The 17,511-nt window shown below is 44.7% G+C and overlaps 2 protein-coding genes across 3 annotated transcripts in view; both read right to left on the bottom strand.

Moving 5' to 3' along the window:
• Window positions 1–10,668: 10,668 nt before the first annotated feature.
• On the bottom strand, window positions 10,669–12,895 carry Psmb6 (proteasome 20S subunit beta 6). 2 transcript variants are annotated; one of them, XM_010605779.3, is made up of 6 exons: window positions 12,755–12,893; window positions 12,312–12,379; window positions 11,642–11,773; window positions 11,391–11,520; window positions 11,064–11,208; window positions 10,669–10,940 (listed from the first exon to the last, which is right to left on the bottom strand). In XM_010605779.3, the coding sequence occupies exons 1-6, from the start codon at window positions 12,854–12,856 to the stop codon at window positions 10,798–10,800; spliced, it is 720 nt and encodes a 239-aa protein (XP_010604081.1). In that variant the 5' UTR covers window positions 12,857–12,893; the 3' UTR covers window positions 10,669–10,797. The 2 variants fall into 2 exon arrangements, with proteins under 2 accessions (XP_010604081.1, XP_010604082.1); XM_010605780.3 differs by having other exon boundaries at window positions 10,802–10,960; window positions 12,755–12,895.
• Window positions 12,896–17,325: 4,430 nt separating this feature from the next.
• Gltpd2 (glycolipid transfer protein domain containing 2) overlaps window positions 17,326–17,511 on the bottom strand; it is a 1,335-nt gene continuing 1,149 nt past the window's right edge. The window contains 1 exon segment of the mRNA XM_033762730.1: window positions 17,326–17,509. Within this exon segment, the coding sequence (XP_033618621.1) occupies window positions 17,349–17,509 (161 nt within the window). The 3' untranslated portion in view covers window positions 17,326–17,348.

Below are 17,511 nucleotides of genomic sequence, written 5' to 3'. Positions count from 1 at the left end.
CTGTCGCGGGGGCTTGGGGGAGCCCCACCTCTCTGGGGACCCTGGGAGCCTGCTAGGTCGAGAGGCCCGTTCTGCAGGTCCGGCTGACGCCCAGCGCTGATTTGTCCGCCGGTCCCACCGCGTCTGTCCGAGCCTGGCCTGCAGCCACCCAGACGGGCGCGCTCCGAGCTGCGTGCGTTCCTCCACTCACCCTGCCCGGCCCTCTCCAGCTGGGATGAGTCTCCGCTGGCCGGGACCTGGTCCCTCCAGGGTGGCCCGCTGCAAACCACATCGGCTGGGGCCAGATACCGTTTGTAGATAGAGGGTATAAAATAATAAAAGGCCAGAAGCAGCCATTCTTTGTGGGGATAACAAATGTTGGCGGGGATGTGGGGAGAAAGGAACCCTTCTCCATTGTTGGTGGGAGTGCAGACTGGTGCAACCACTGTGGAAATCAATATGGAGATACCTCAAAGAGGGGACTAGAGGTTCCATTTGACCCAGCCATCTCTCTGCTGGGTAGCTTTCCAAAAGAATTAAAAGAATCATATCACAGTGATATATGCACACCTATGTTTATAGCGGCACGGTTTGTAATAGCTAAAACTTGGAAACAGCCCATTTGCCCATCAGTTGGAGACTGGATAAAGAAGATGTGGTTTTTCTATAAAATGGAATACTACTCAGCCATAAAGAATGAGAAATTAGAGTCATTCATAGGGAAATGGTTGCATATTGAGGATATACTCCTAAGTGAAATAAATAAGTCACAGGTGTAAATACCGAATAGTTTCTCTGGTATGAACAAACTATAATAGTACATAAGATCCTAATGAGATAATTGACAATGTGAAATAGGAAGAAAAGGGCTAAAGGTGTAGGGAAAGTGGGAAGGGTAGGGGAAAGGTAATAAGGGAAATAAAAAAAATAGGAGAAAATGAAAAAATGGAAATAAAATGTTTGTAAATGGGGAGGGGAGGAGGGGGTGAAGGGAGGGCAGGGACAAGGGGAAAAAATGAGAACCAAGACCTGTCATGTAAAGGTACAAGATCCCTGTGATGAATGTAACTGTACCGTATACCTAAAATGTACCAATAAACTCAATGAGAAAAAAAAAGACAGAAGGATGGTGGTTGCAAATGCATTGAGGCGTGAAAACTTTCATTCTTTCATTCATTCGCAAAACATTTTATTGCTCTCTTGCTCTGTGCCAGACGCAGACAGTAAAATAGTAAACAAGACTCTCATAGCCTGCTTGATGAATGTAACTGTACCGTATACCTAAAATGTACCAATAAACTCAATGAGAAAAAAAAAGACAGAAGGATGGTGGTTGCAAATGCATTGAGGCGTGAAAACTTTCATTCTTTCATTCATTCGCAAAACATTTTATTGCTCTCTTGCTCTGTGCCAGACGCAGACAGTAAAATAGTAAACAAGACTCTCATAGCCTGCTGTCCTGAAACTTACAGTTCAGGAGAAAACAGGACTTTTTTTTTTTCCTCCAGATCCTAAAAGACAAGATGTTCCCCCTCAGCAGATTCTTTTCTACTTTTGGGAAACATTTGGGTTGTCCCTAGTTTTTGTCTATTCTGAATAAAGATTCCATAAATATTTCTGTAATAAGTCTTTGAGTGGCTATCACATTTCTTAGGTAAATAGGGAGTTGCTGGGTCATATAAATAGTCATTTAACTTATTAACTGCTAAACTGTCTTTCAATACTGTCGATTTTAGCAGGGCATGGTGGTGCACATCTATAATCCCAGCACTGTGGGAGGCTGAGGCAGGAGGATCACAAATTCAAGTCCAGTCTAGGCAATTTTAGCAATTTAGCAAGACAAAAAAAAAAAAAAAAAAAAAAAAAAAAAAAAAAAAAAAGAAAAAGAAAAAAACAAAAGAAAGAGAGGAAAAAGGACCAGAGCCCTGGGTTCAATCTCCAGTACAGTAAAAATAATGTCTTTTAGTGTTCTATTCTAATAGTTGTAATAAGTGCATCACTGCAATCTTATTTGCATATCTCTAAATATTAATGACCATATTTCACGTATTTACTGGCTATTTGTATATCTTTTTTTATAAAGTGTCTGCTCAAGTCTTGTACTATTTCTCAAGAGGCATAAAGCAATGTAGTAGGCAGAATTTTGAAAGTACACTTTCAAAGAAATGCAGTAGGGGCCCCAGGAGAGGTGCTGGGGTTATAAGCATGCCCCTAATAGGATGTTTTACAAGAAAACTTTCTGGGGTGATGGAAATGTTCTCATAATTCACTTGATGATGACTACATGAGTGTATATACTTAATAAAAGTTATGGAACCATATGTTAACATATGCATATTAAGGTAGAGACAGCCATGTATGCCTGTAATTCCCACTACTGGGAGGCTGAAAGAGGGAATTGTATGCATATTTTTACTTCAATAAATTTGGTTTTTTGTTTTGTTTTGTTGGGTGCTGGGATCAAACTCAGGACCTTGTGCTTGAGAGGCAGGTGACAGCACCACTGAGCTAAATTCCTAGTTCTCAGTAAATTTGTTTTAAGAATACAGATTCTTGGGCCGGGGATTTAGCTCAGCGGTTTGGTGGCCTGCCTTGCAAGCACAAGGACCCGAGTTCAATCCCAGGTACCAAAAAAAAAATAAAATAAAATAAAAAAAAATACAGATTCTTAAGTGGTAAAGTATCGTCAGCAGTGCTTTTTCCTATACTGTGGCACCTTGAAGGGTACAGCACTCACACAGTTTTACTCTAGGGCACTTAGTCAGTGGCCATGATGTTCTGGACCCCCAGAGGCTTTCTGTTTGAGTTCTAGCCACCCTAGAAAGACTGAGGACATCAGTGACTGCGGACGTTCTTGGGAAGCTCAGTGCAGTGGTTAGCATAGTATTCTCTGGAGTCAGACTGATTTGGACTGGGTTTGGAGAAGCTTGGCTCAAGCTCTACCATAACTGCCTGTGTGACCTTGGGCAAGTTATCTCTTAGTCCTTGCCGCTCTTCATCTGTAAAATCATGATAGTAATAATAACACCTCAAAAAATCTTTGAGGGCTCTGGGTATAGAGATAGAGCACTGTGCTCGCTTTGGCAGCACATATACTAAAATTAGAGATAGAGCACTAAGTTTCATCCCTAACACACACACACACACACACACACACACACACACACCCTGTTAGTTGACATGATTAAGTGAGAAGAGGTAATTCATGAAAGTCCTTACAACACAACGTAATTAATAACTATCCCTATTAAAAAGGACAACCAAAATACATCATGTAAAGGTACAAATTCCCAATGATGAATGTAAATGTGTTGTATACCTAAATTGTACCAATAAAAGAAGAAGAAGACGAGGAAGAGAAAGAAGGAGGAAGAGGACAGGAGACCGTGGCCCCATGCCACTCATCTGTAGCCTCAGCAAGTTCAAGACCCACCTGGGCAGCACAGTGAGGTCCCACCTCAGAACACCCCCCGCAAAAAAGGAACAAAAGCTACCAGACCATAACAATCCCTGGCTGGTAAAGTTTCTTGTTCTAGGGCTGGGATTGTAGATCATGAATGAGTGAGTGTTTCTTTTCTAGGGCTGGGGGTAAAGTGCTTATGTAGCATGTAAGAGACCCTGGGTTCCATCCCTATCACTGTAAAACAACAAATTTCTTATTCTGTGCTGGGTGTGGAACTACATGCCTACAATCCCAGAATTGGAGAGGTTAAGGCTGGAGGATCTCTGAGTTTGAGGACAGCCAGGGCTATATAGTTAGTTCAAGGCCATTCTGAACTACGTATCGAGACTCTGTCTCAAAACAAAACAAAACAGAGCAACAACAATAACAAAAACAAAAAAACAGACACAGTCTCACTATTTGGTCCAAGCTGGCCTCAAATGTTCAGTGATTCTCCTGCGTCAGCCTCCCATGCTGGATTATAAGCACGTACCCCCACCATACCTGGCTTCAAATTTTATACATTAGGCACTTCAAATTCTCATTATTTATTTATTTATTTATTTTGGTACCAGGGATTGAACTTGGGTCCTTGAGCTTGCAAGGCAGGGGACAGAACCACTGAGCTATATCCCCAGCACCCAAATTCTCATTATAAAACACACAGGCACATACATACACTCACAAAGGAAGAAAAAAAAGGAAGGAAGAAGGCTGAGTGTATTACTTTTCTGTCATTGCTAAGACAAAATACCCAAAGCTAAAGGAGGAAAGGTTTATTTAGCTCACATTTTACAGAGGTTTCAGTCCATTTACTGGCTGACTCCCAGGCAGAGTGACTTATGCAGAGGGGAGTCACAGAGGACAAGCAGTTCATGGCACCCACAAGATAACAAAAGCAACAAGGGGCCTTAGCAGCTTTTTTTCTGCCCCCTTTATACTCTATCTAGGCTACTGGGCTTAGGGTGGTACCAAGCCAATTAGTGACTGATTTATTGGTTTGGTTTTTGTTTTTTTAAGAAAGGGTCTCACTTTGTAGTTGGGTTGGCCTTGAACTCACTATGTAGTCCAGGCTGGCCTCAAAGCCCCCATCAATCCTCCTGCCTCAGCCTCCCCAATGTTGGGATTGCAGGTATGAGCCACCGTACCCTACTTGGTTGACTGATTTAGTAATCACACACCCTTAATCCCAGCATTGCACCGTGAATCAGTCACACACTCTAGATTTAGCTACTTCTGAAAAAGACTGTACGAGGCTTTGGGGGGACATCTAGACACAAGCCATAACACTGGAGGAGTAAGTAACTCAGTGGCAAAGCAGATGCTTAGTATATGCAAAGCCCTGGGTTCAAATCCCACCACCAAAACAAACCAAAAGAAAAGCAAAACAAACAAAACAAAACAAAGCAATAGGTCCCCATACCCAGTAGTGTCTAGACTGGCCCAAGCTGTTGTGCATTGGTATGAGCTTTCACCGAGTCATAGCAGCCCTGTGTCGGTCTCTGCCACGTGCCCCTCCTAATGTCTACCTACTTTTACATGAGGATCGGAGAACCCAAGAGCCACACAAAAAGATAGATTTTTTTTGTTTGTTTTTTGAGACAGGATCTGATCTTTTTTTTTCTCATTAAGTTTATTGGTACATTTTAGGTATACAGTATAGTTACATTCATCATTAGGATCTTGTCTCTTTATATGATGTATCTTGGTTCTTATTTTTCCCCCCATTCCCCTGCCTTCCCTTCACCCCCTCTACCCTTTCTTATTTACAAAGACTTTGTTTCCATTTTTTTCCTCTTCTCATATTTTTTCTTTTCCCTTGTTACCTTTCCCCCACCCTTCCCAGTTCCCCTACACCTTTAGACCTTTTCTTTCTATTACCCAATATCAATTATACATTTTGATCCTTTTTTACACTTTTAGTTTTTCACACCAGAAGGATCTGGTCTTGAACTCACTATATTATCCAGGCCTCACTATGTTGCCCAGGCTGACCTCAAACTCATAGCAATCCTCCTGCCTCAGCCTCCTGAGTGCTGGGATGACAGGCATGTGCCACCATGCCATACAAAAGTAGGTGTTTGGATAGAGTTATCCCCCTACCCCTTTGCTCCTCCCTGTTCTCCACCTTTCATCCCTGGCGCCTATAAATACCAGGCAGTGAGAGGCTAAGTGGTAGTTTTGCCCACACTGGGAGGGGGTTTAGAAACCACATTCTTCCTGGGTCCCTCCTGGCCACTCCCAGCATTCCAGTTTTCTCCAGTTTTCTCGAGATGGGTTTGAAGGGGGCCTGGTGTTTCCCGTGGTGTGGATGCCGGAGACATCGGGGGACTGAAAGAGGAGCAGGTATGGGGGTCACAGGAGGAAAAGGGGGGCTCTATAGAGAGAAAGGTAAATCCTCAAGCCAGCTAAGGGAAAAAGATCTCCTCTCTTCTGGGTGGGAAGTGGATCCCTCACATCCTCACAGGGCTAAGACTTTGCAGGACTCCATGAAGAATAGAGAAGTCAGCCCTGATTTTAGATGGTGACAGCAGAATACAACACCAAGCGTGGGGGCTGTTACAAGTGGGAGAGGGACTTGGGGCATGTGCTTTGCGACTGCTCAGCCATATGCCTGTGCAGCCAGTCTTTTCTCTCATCTCTCTATAATACCGTTGCTCCAACAACATTCCTCACCTGGCAGGCCCCCAAGCTGCAGGCCTCTTTCATTCTCAGTTGTGGGTGGGAAGTGAGGAGTTGAACACTGTCTGGCAAAACCTTTCTGTCCCCTCCAATCCCTCTTTTAGGCCTGAATCCTGCTGCCCCTCCAGATCCCAGCCCAGCCATGGTCCCCGTCGTGGCTGAGAGAGGGCTTCCTTCCCAGGGGGCCGGTGCCTACTTCAGCAGGAAAGCTCGACTCTCTTTCCGCCACCAGCTGCACGATGTAGCAACAGCCAATGACTCCACCATTTGAAGGCAACAATTGAGTCTATGGCCATCCCACCCTGAGCATGCCCAATTTTGTCTGAAGGCAACAATTAGGAATATTTGGCAACCTACCTTTACCCTACTTCTCAGGGGCCCAAGTGTCCAGCTCCCTCAGTCCTGTCATGACTTTCTCATTAAATTTGCTCAGAATTGCCAAATGTTGTGTGAATCGGTACGCTGGGGGGATAGACAGTGACAAGGCACTGGGGCTGAGGTGGGAAATATAGCATCAGATGGGAGTGGGGCACAGAAATGGTGAATGGTGGAGTAGATGAGGGATGTGCGGCTAGCAAGAAAGTAAACTTTTTTTTTCTTTTTATACTGGGGATCAAACTCAGGACCTTGTGCTTTCGAGGCAGGCACAGTGCAGCTGAGCTAAATCCCTGGCCCACAAGAAAGTAAATTTGCTGAAATTAAGCTTTAGAGCTGAGTGTAGAGAGGGCAAGCTTGGAGAGACTGAGAGCTGGGGAGGGCAACAGATGAGTTTGGGGAACACAGCTACTAAATGTTAGTGTCTGCTCCATGCCCAGCACTGAAGATCAGTGAGCCAAGGAGAAAGAATTCTTTCTTGTGAGCTTTCTAGTAGGGGGAGACACAGTAAACAAACAGGCAAGCATAATATCAGAAAGTGATAAATGCTGCTATGAACAAAATGATGCAGAGTAATGTGAGGGTTATGAGGAAGGTGGTTTTCTTCAAGTTGGTCAGGACAGGTCTTTCACAGGAGACATCTGAGCTGAGACTGGAATGGTGAGTAGCTAAGTGAAAGCTGAGGATGGGCTGCATAGGGCACTGATTCCAACAAGCGTACCTCTTTGGGGCAAGATTTTGATAGTAGGGGAGGCAATGTGTATATGGGGGAAAGGGATACATGGAAAATCTCTGTACCTTTCACTCAAAGCTTGTTGGGTGCAGTGCTCCATACCTGTAATCCTAGCTACGACCATAAGGAAGGAAGATCACAAGTTCCAGGCTAGCCTTAGGCAACTTAGGGAGCCTTGTCTCAAAAACATTATTTTTTTTTTGTCTTTACTTATTTATTTTTTTTGAGAAGAGGGTCTCACTATGTAGTTTGGTTTTGTTTGGTTTTGGTACTGGGGATCGAACGTGGGCCCTTGCCACTTGCGAGGCAGGCACTGGAACCACTAAGCTAAATCCCCACCCCTCTCACTATATAGTTGAGACTGATCTGGAACTCACTATGTAGCCCAGGCTGATCTCGAACTCACAGCAATCCTCCTGCTTCAGCCTCCTGAGTGCTGGGATTACAGGCATGTGCCACCACATCCGGCTTGTTTTTTAGAGATAGGGTGTTGCTGTGTAGCCCACACTGGCCTCAAACTCATTTCCGTCGTCCTGCCTCAGACTCTAGAGTGCTGAGATAACAGGCGTGTGCCACCATGCCCGGCTCAAAACTAAAAAACAAAATGGGCTGGGAATGTAGAAGAATGGTAGTGTGGTAGAGTGGTAGAATGCTTGCCTAGGATACACAAAGGACTGGGTTCAATTCTCAGTACTGTAGAATAAGTACTGTAAATCAATAAATGAAGTTTATTTTTAAAAAGTCGTAAGCTCACCAGGGGTGTAGCTCAGTGGTAAGCACAAGGTCTTGAGTTTGATTCCCAGTAGTGGAAAAAAAGTCAAACTGGGCATGGTGGTGCACATCTGTAATCCCAGCACACGGGAGACTGAAGCAAAATTGGCAAGTGTTCAAGGCCAGCCTGAACTGCATGTGGAGACCCTATCTCAAAATAAATAAACAAGTTTTAAAAATAAAGTGGTTGGGCATGGTGGTGCATGCCCGTAATCCCTCACTTGGGAGGCTGAGGCAGGAGGATCATTGTGAGTTTGAGACCAGCCTGGGCTTCATAGTGAATTCCAGGTCAGTCTCAACTACATAGTGAAACCTTGTCTCAAAAAACCAAACCAACCAACCAAACAAACAAAAGAGTGTTTAAAAAATTTTTTAAATAAAACTAAATTTTAAAAGTCATGGCCAGGTGTGGTGGCACACACCTGTAATCTCAGCACTTGGGAGGCTGAGGCAGGAGGATTGCTTCGAGTTTGAGACCAGCCTGGGCTACACAGTGAGATCCAGAGCAGTGTGAACTACATAGTGAGACCCTGTCTCAAAAAACAAAAAAACAAAAGTCATGGATTGCTGGGGATTTAGCTCAATGGTTCTGGCGCCTGCCTTGGAAGCACAAGGACCTGAGTTTGATCCCTGGCATTAAAAAAAAAAAAAAAAAAAAAGTCATGGATCTAGGGACGTAGCTCAGTGGTAGAGTGCCCTAGATCTCTAGTATTGAGAGAAAGAAAGTTAAAAAAAAAAAAAAATCAAAGAACAACCTTAGTAAAAAACACCAAAAAAACAAAAAAACAGCAATTTGTGTTAAGTGCAAAATTTCAATTTCAAGAAACAGGAAAAAAAATAAATGAAAGCAAGCAAGCAAGCAAGCCAGTGACTAGAGCGTCAAATTTATTGGCGCTGTGAGGTTTTCTAGGTCATGGTTTAAGAGCCAATTTACGCTAAGTGGAATGGTAAGTGGAATAATGAGACACTGAAGAATATCAAGCAGGTAATCAATATATTTTCATTGACGAAGATCATCTTGGCTGCTGTATGGGAAAAGGATCATATAAGGGCAAGTATGGAAACAGCAAGTCAGCTTAGGCGTTTGTTATCACCCTTCAGGTAAGAGATGATGGTGCCTTGGGTCAAGATGGGTATAGAGATGGTAAGATGAATATTACACATACTTTATTTTTTTCTCTCTCTTGACAAGTTTTCACTATGTAGTTCAGGTTGGCATTGAACGCACTTTGCAGCTCTCATTATGGAACCCAGGCTGGCCTGGAACCTGCAGTGATCCTTCTGCCTCAGCCTCCCAAGTGCTGAGGCTACAGATAGGGGCCGTCATGCCTGCGGTCTACACATACTTTTATAAACGTCTTAGGATTTAACTGTCACACTGAATGTAAAGTGTGAGAAGAAGAGGAATCAAAGATGATGCCTTGAGATAGGGAGGATTTGGGAGAAAAGATTTTGCTTTTGAGATAGGTTCTCCCTGTATACGCCAGGCTGGCCTGAAACACGTGTTGATCCTCCTGCCTCAGCCTCCCAAGTTCTGGATTATGGGCATGCACTATGCCTGGCTGGAAGAGGTTTGGGCACAGAAATCAAAAGTGTTGCACATTATCGTTTGGAGCCAGAGATCCTTCTATTATTTTTCACTTAATCCAGGACATCATCACTTTTCCTAGGAAGCCTCCTTCTTGCCCTCCAAAATCCTCCAGGGCAGGATTATATGTATTCTAGATCAAGGTTTTTTTTTTTCTCACTTCGTCCTTTTTTTTTTTTTCCGTACCTGGGACTGAACTTAGGACCCTGTGCTTACCAGCAGGTGCAGTGCTACTGAGCTACATCCTTAGCACCTTCCTCCCTTAAACAAGATCTCCCTATGTAGTTCAGGTTGCCTCAAGCTCATGGCAATTCTCCTGCCTCAGCCTCCCGAGTGCTGGGATCCCAAGAGTGTAGTACCATGCCAGGCTAGAAAAAAGTTTTAAAATGTAGCTTCTAGGATTGCATAGATTGCAGAAAAGAAAACAGAATGTGTCACTGTCAGTGAGCACCGCTGAGTTCCTCTTTCATCCTTGGCTTGAATGGAAGCTGCTTTGCAGGGGCCAGTCCATTCTGTCTCCCACAGGAATGATTCTAGCCTAAAGCTCTCCTTACTGCTTTCTACCACCCAATATCAATCTCAAATTCTACTTGCAGACAGGCCCACCTCTTTCCCCAAAGCGAAGGAAATCACACTGCTGCATCCTAACCACAAAATGAGATGATAAAGGTCAAGTTTAGGAGCGGTAACCATGAGGCTGGGATGAAGAGCTCTGGCCTTATGGCCAGTAGACATCCATGATGAGTGGCAGGAGGCAGAGCAGGGGAGGTGACCCCAATCTCAGGACTTGAACAGTGAGAGTGTTGTTGTTAGTCCCCTTATCAACCACACTCTGGGGGTTAAAATACCTGGATACGACAAGGGAAAAATGGTCTGAAGAAACAGGTTTGAAAACCACCCATGCATAGGTTTAGGTAGGAATGGGGCATTCAAAACTCCTTTCATCCTCTCTCCAATTTCCTTGGAGCTCAGTATTGTGGTTTGTGCAAATCCAAGTGTGGACCAGACAAGTGTAGGCTTGAGATCAAGAAAAGAACCCAAAAGCACCAAAGATAGCATTGACAAATTGTTTATTAAATTTTTACATCTTTTCTTGGGTGGATGACCAGGAATCAAACTCAGGGCTTGCCAGGCAGGCACTGTGCTGCTGAGCTACATTCCTGGCCCTCAATCTTTAAATCATTATGGGGTATTGGTATCTCTTATTGCAGCCTAGAATCTCAGGATTCAGGGGGGTGGTAAAGCAGCAAAAGTGAATTTGGGTATCTGGTTACCCAAAAGTACCTGCCTCTCAACCCCTGATTCTTCAATGGCTGCCAGGCGGATCACCCCTCCACTGGAACCATCCCGCTCCATGGCCAAAGCAAGAGCTGTGGACAAAAAGAAGTTGGGTTTGGAGTTAGTTGCTGGGAATACTATAAGGGATGGGGAATGTTGGCCTAGCTGGTATAGTGAGGGTTGAATCTCACAGGTGTAAAAGCCCAAGTTCTCACCATTGGCAGTGAATTGTAGACACTCTTCCTTGGTCATGCCTTTCCGAAAGGTAGCATCAACATAGCCATAGATATATGAGCTCCCTGAACCTCCAATGGCAAAGGACTGCCTTACCATCATACCTCCCATGGGGACTGAGTAGACCTGCCAGATTGAAGGAAAAGAGTCACCAGGTAGACCTTTCCCTCAATACAAATGCATTTACCTGTCCATTGTGGGACAGGGCTGGAGAGAGTGAAAAGTAAGTGCAGTAGAGACTGAAAAGAGAAAAACAACTGAGGTGAGAGGATCAAAGGCCTGATTCCAGTGTTCTGAGAGGTTCTGACCTGCCCTCCTTCTTGAGGGTCCCAGCCTGCGACGATGATTCCTGCCATCAGATCTTCCCGGTATCGGTAACACATCTCCTTAAACAGGCTGGCTGCAGTGTGTACCAGTGGAGGCTCATTCAACTCAATGCTAGAGATGAAGGTGGGGGGAGTCACAAAGAAGGCAGCATTAGGACCTGGGAGTTAAAAATATTTAGCATCTTAGGTCCCACCTCCCTTCAGATACTTGTTCCTCCTCTCCCTTCAAGCACCTGTGGAAACCAAGCTGATAAGTGACAGCATCTGCTACTGCCTGGGTATCAGCTGCTGAACCTGAGCGGCAGCAGAAAATGCGGTCATGAATAGGAGTCAGCTTGTCAGTCACTCGATTGGCGATGTAGGACCTGCAGAATGGCAGAACAGTGAGTGAAGAATCCCATTTACCTCCCACCTCCATCTTATCATTATCCACTCCTTAGGACTCAAGGATAGGAATTCCAGTATTGCCTATGGGTTCTCAGGCAAACTGAAGAAGCCTGGAGGACAGACGTTTATAAGGAGTCCAGAAAAAAAGTGACAGAAACTGGAAGTAGTAGAAGATGGGACTAATGGGACTAATGTTTATTTTCAGGGAGAGGAGAGATCTTTCTCTTTTTTTTTTTTGTACCAGGGATAGAACTCCAGACCTTGTGCTTGTGAGGCAGGCGTGGTGCCACTGAGCTAAATCCCCAGCCCAACCTCTCTTTCCACAGTAGTGTGAGAAGGCTAAAAATGGGCTTAAAGAGCTGGGGATGTAACTCAATGGTAGAGCACTTGCCAAGCATATGTGAAGCCCTAGGTTCCATCACCAGAATATGGGTCGGGTGGGGTGGGGTGGTGGTGGGCTAGCAGGTAGGGTAGGAAGAGAAGATGGGAAGACTTCACAAATCTGTCCTGGCTCACCCAGTGGTTGTTCTGGAGTCAGCCCCTAGAACCACGCCCCCGTCAAACTGCACAGCCATAATCGTGGTCTGGGGAAAGAGATAAGAGTGAGTCTTTCCACACTGTCTTGCTTACACAATCCTCAATCATCTCATCCAGATCCTGGAATACAGAATTCGTGTGCCACAGACTCATTTTCAAATATCGGGTGTGGGAAAGGCCTAACATTGCGCAGAATTCCAACTGTCAAACGCCACGGGTTTCCCTCACTCCGTAGGATTTCAGAATTTCACGCTTTAACCATCCTACAGCTTCCACCAAGCGTACGACACCTCTCCAACATCCTCAGAATACTTCTCTCTCTGCCTCACAGCTCACCTCCCCTCTCTCATATCGATTCAGACTTTACTCTTTCTCCGCGTCAGGCCTTGTGCACATCTCCTGAACCTTAATAACTTCCTCACCCCTGTGGAGACTTCTCGGTTTTCCCAGTCCGGGGTGATGGCCTCTGGTCCCCAGCAGGGTGCAGGAACCGCTCGCGGAGCACCTAGCAAGGTAGCCGCCATCTTTCTTTTCCGGTGCTACCGCAAAGCAACTGTCGTAAAGCGCCCTGTCACTCTCTTTAGTCGGGCCCGAAGGGCTTGTGGGAGCGGAAACTATGCCACGGTTGACGGCAGAAGGGAAAAGAAAGGACGGGTCTTTGGTGACCGGAAGCACTTGATGGCAGTGTGGCGAGGAACGAACAAAAGCAGTCTACAAAAAAAAAAAAAAAAAAAAAAAAAAAAAAAAAAAAAAAAAAAATCGTACAGGCCAGAGCCAATCTATCTGATTGGAGCTGTGATTTAAAGGGCCCACAAATAGAGTTGAGAGAGAAAAAAAAGATAGACTTGAGAGTCTCAAATTAGAATGACCATGCCACATACTAAGAGTGGAATTATTGGGGCTTGTTTTAACATTTTGAAAAAAAGACTACTGTTTTCTATATCAGCTTCACCGTTTTACATTTGCACCAATCATGTATGAATTTTTCTTTTTTTTGGTACTGGGGATAGAACTGTGGTCCTTGCGCTTGGAAGGTGGCAGAACCACTGAGCTAAATCCCCAGCCCTCTTTTTTTTATTTTTATTTTTTAAATGGTCTCGTTATATAGTTCAGGCTGTCCTTGAACTCAACATGTAGCCCAGGCTGGCCTCTAACTCACTGCTTTCCTTCTGCCTCATCCTCCCGAGTGGTGGGAACGCAGATGTGAGTCACCACACTCGGCTGCTAAAGTAGACTATATGTGGTTTTATTGTTGCATTATAAGTGTTCATATTATATTTTACTTACTAGAAACATTAGATATAGAATTTGCAAATGTTTCTCTCCCATTAGCTCGTCTTCTTACTTTATTAGTATCTTTTGAAGTGCAAAGGCTTTATTTTAATATTTTTAATTTTTGCTTTTTTGTTTTTGTTTTGGTACCGGCAATCAAACTCAGGTCCTTGCACTTGTGAGGCAGTTGCCAGACCACTGAGCTAAATCTCTGGCCCTATTTTTACATTTTTGTTGAGACTACAGGTGTGTGCCACTATGCTAGTCTAAAAAGATTATTTCCCCACTAAATGGTCTTGACACCGTTGTCAAAAATCAGTTGGCTGCCAGGCGTGGTGGTGCATGCCTGTAATCCCAGCACTTGAGAGGCTGAGGCAGGAGGATCACTGTGAGTTCGAGACCAGCTTGGGCTACATAGTGAATTCAAGGTCAGTCTCAACTCATAGTAAGACCCTGTCTCAAAAAACCAAACCAAACCAAAACAAAACAAAACATCAATTGGTCACCAAGCAGGTACCTGCCAGTGAAATCTGCCTTTATCCCAGCTACTCACGAGCCTGAGGCAGAAGAATCACAAGTTCAAGGTGGTCCTTGCACTTGTGAGGCAGGTGCCAGAACCACTGAGCTAGATCCTTGGATCAAGACCCTATCTTAAAAAAAAAAAGGGTGAGGGTGGTGGATGTGGGGAGTATCTCAGTGCAAGGCCCTAAGTTTAGTCCCCAGGATTGTGGGCAAAAATAAATAAATAAGAAAAAAGATTGTTGTGGCTATCTGGATCTCATTTCCATATGAATTTTAGGATTAGTCTATTCATTTCTGCAAAAAAAAAATGCTGTTAGCATTTTGGTAGGGATTGCATTTACTCTGTAGATTTCTTTGGGGGATTATTATTATTTTTAATTTTGTTTTGCAGTATTGAGGGTCAAACCCAGGTCCTCACACATGCTAGGTAAACATTCTACCATTGAGTTACTCCTCCAGTTTATGTCTAAGAATTTTTACATTTCTAATAAAGTTTCTGCACATAGGGAAGAGAAGGGGCTTGAAGGGGAGATATGATAAAATAAAATAAAATTTATTAAATTTTTTAAAATACTAAAAATTTTTAAAAATTTCCCATTCCATGTTGGTTGTCTTCTTGGGTGTGGTGGCACACACCTGTGATCCCAGGACTCTGGAGGCTGAGGCAGGAGGATCACCATGAGATTGAGGTCATCCTGACTGCATAGTGAGACCATATCTCAAAACAAAACACAAAAAAAAACTCAACAAACTCAAATTGATATCTAATTTGTTGACCTACAATTGTTTATAGTATTTCATATATATAAAATATTTTTAATAAGTGTTGGAGATTGAACACACGGTTTTGTGGATCCTCACTCCACCACACTAAACCACACCCTTAGCCTTTTTTTTTTGGTATGGGGGATCAAACTCGAGACCTTGCACTTGTGAGGCAGGCGGTGGAACCACTGAGCTAAATCCCCAATCCCCTCCCTTTTTGAGGTAGGGTCTCAATAGGCTACTAAGGGCTGGATGTGGTGGCACATGCCTGTAATCTCAGCACTGAGGAAGCTGAGGCAGGAGGATTGCCACAAATTTGAGGCCAGCCTGGGCTATATAATGAGTTCAAGGTTAAAAAGGCTGGGGATTTGGGCTCAGTGGTTCTGCCACCTGCTTTGCAAGTGCAAGGTCCTAAATTCAACCCCCAGTACCAAAAAGAAAAGAGAGAGAGAGAGAGAGAGAGAGAGAGAAAAGAAAAAATACCAAGGCTGGATTCAACTTGTGATCCTCCTGCCTCAGGCTCCCAGAGTGTTGGGCTCACAGGCAAATGCCATTATGCCCAGCTAGCTTCATCCTTGATTTTCATAGTTTACATCTTTCTTTTTACCCCAGTCCATCTAGCTAAAGGTTTCTCCATTTTGTATGTGTGTGCACATGTGGTGCTGGGAATTGAACCAAGGTCCTTGATCATACATTCTTAGCATATTTGAGCTACAGTGTTTGTCTATTGTGATGATCTTTTTAAAGAACCAATGTTTGGGGCTGGGGGGTGTAGCACAGCATTTGCCTTGCATGCAGGAGGCCCCAGGTTTAATTCCCAGCACTAAAAAAGAAAAATTAAAAACTTTTAGTTCATTGATTTTTGTCTGTTTATCTCTGCTGTAATCTTTATTATTTCATTCCTTCTGATTTTCTTTTCTTTTCTTACGCGGTGGAACCACTGAGCCAAATCCTTGGTCCCCTTCTTATTTCTTTCTTTCTTTCTGTGTGTGTGTGTGTGTGTGTGTGTGTGCGTGTGTGTGTGTGTGTGTTACTGGGGATGGAACTCAGGTCCTTGTGCTTGCAAGGCAGGTGGCGGAACCACTGAGCTAAATCCCCAGCCCAAATGAATTTATTTTTTGGGGGGTACTGGAGATCGAACTCAGGTCCTTTTGCTTGCGAGGCAGGCAGCAGAACCACTGAGCTAAATCCCTGGACCCCCTTCTGATTTCTTTAGGTTAATTTCACCACTTGGTAGTCTGAGGCAGGCGGTCTGGATCCCAACACCAGCTTGGGCTATGAAGAGCCTGCTTCCAAATAAGTAAATATTGCAATAATCCAGGTGATACATAAGGATGCCTTGAACAAGGGTAGTAGTAGTGGAGAAAGTGGAAAATGGTCAGGTTCTCACAGATTGAATGTTGATGTAATGAAAGAGAAACAGAAGTCTCTTCACAGAAAAACAAGATTTTTGGTCTAAGGACCTGGAAGAATAGAGTTGTTATTTATGGAGCTAGCAAAGGCTATGAAGGGAGTATTTTGGGAGAAAGGGGAATGGAGAAGCTCAGTTTGAGCATGTAGATTTTCAATGCCTAGTTGATATCTAAATGAAATTGCAGAATAGGTAGATATATATTAAGGATTCTGGAGTCCAGAAGAAAGTGGCAGCGAGGTATAATTTGGAAGCGAGTGTATAAAACGGTCAAGCTCTTTTATGATCATTACTGTGGGAGTAACTAAGGAGTCACTTGGTAAACAGATTTTGTTTGTTTTTGTTTTTGGTACCGGGGATCAAACTCGGGTCCTTGTGCTTGAGAGGTAGGCGGCGGTACCACTGAGCTAAATCTCCGGCCCCTGTAAATAGGTTTTGTAGCTGAGCTCCTGCTTGGTGTGAGGCACAGTGCGCAGGCTTTAGGCTTCGGTAGTGGAAGGCAGAGGGTACTATTTATGGAAACGGAGAACACAGGAAGAGATGCACTTCTGATACGAAGCTGTTGGGATCCTTTTTAGACACGTTGAGTTTGAGATGTCTGTGGAAGTGGCCAGGAAAGGGCTGTCTGTAAAGCAGTGAAGCTCAGGGGACAGGTTTGGGCTACAGACCAGGCGTTGGCAATGGAATTCAAAGGAGTCGTTTGAAATTGGTACCAAGGGGAGAGTGAGTCCTGGCTACCGGGAACAGAGATGACACATCTTCCCATATTTTCTTTTTTTTCCCTGTAAGCGTCTGCAGTCATCACAGAAAGCTCCTGCCAAAAAATACTTTATTTATCTCAGCTCCTCCCATCTTCCTAAGACTGCGGCTGTAGGGAGGAACCCAAACCGTACACCGTCGGGGAGGGAGGCAGAGCTGCGGAGGCGTCACCGAGAGGGCGTGGTCTCTAGACGCCCCGCCCCCGGGTGACTGGCTGGTCCCTGGGCGAGATCCTGGGCTGAACTGAACCGGGTTCCCGCTGCTCGCTTTCCTCGCCGCCGCAGTTCTCAGGCCAGCTGCAGCAGGCCGTACCCGGCCAGCAGGTCCTGGGTGCGATTGTAGACTTGCTCCAGGGTGCCGGCAGCCCCAGCCAGCGCAGCTCGCGCATCCGCGTCTCCGGCTGCTGGACACGCCAGCTCGAGCAAGCGGTCGCGGCTCGGGAGGGCCAGG

This window comes from Fukomys damarensis, unplaced genomic scaffold, assembly GCF_012274545.1.
Source record: "Fukomys damarensis isolate Sample0158 unplaced genomic scaffold, DMR_v1.0_HiC HiC_scaffold_13, whole genome shotgun sequence".
NCBI classification, from domain to species: Eukaryota; Metazoa; Chordata; class Mammalia; order Rodentia; family Bathyergidae; genus Fukomys; species Fukomys damarensis.
Note: the sequence above shows the minus strand (reverse complement) of the source record. Positions and strands in the feature narration are given on the sequence as shown.

What these genes read in the sequence shown, in the direction of transcription:
- Psmb6 (XM_010605779.3), bottom strand. Translation starts at nt 12,856, where the DNA reads ATGGCGGCTACCTTGCTAGGTGCTCCGCGAGCGGTTCCTGCACCCTGC. An exon ending in ACCCTCAAGAAGGAGGGCAG is followed by an intron (nt 11,209 to 11,390) that starts GTCAGAACCTCT and finishes TCAATCTGGCAG; the next exon opens with GTCTACTCAGTCCCCATGGG. An exon ending in TCTACAATTCACTGCCAATG is followed by an intron (nt 10,941 to 11,063) that starts GTGAGAACTTGG and finishes TTTTGTCCACAG; the next exon opens with CTCTTGCTTTGGCCATGGAG.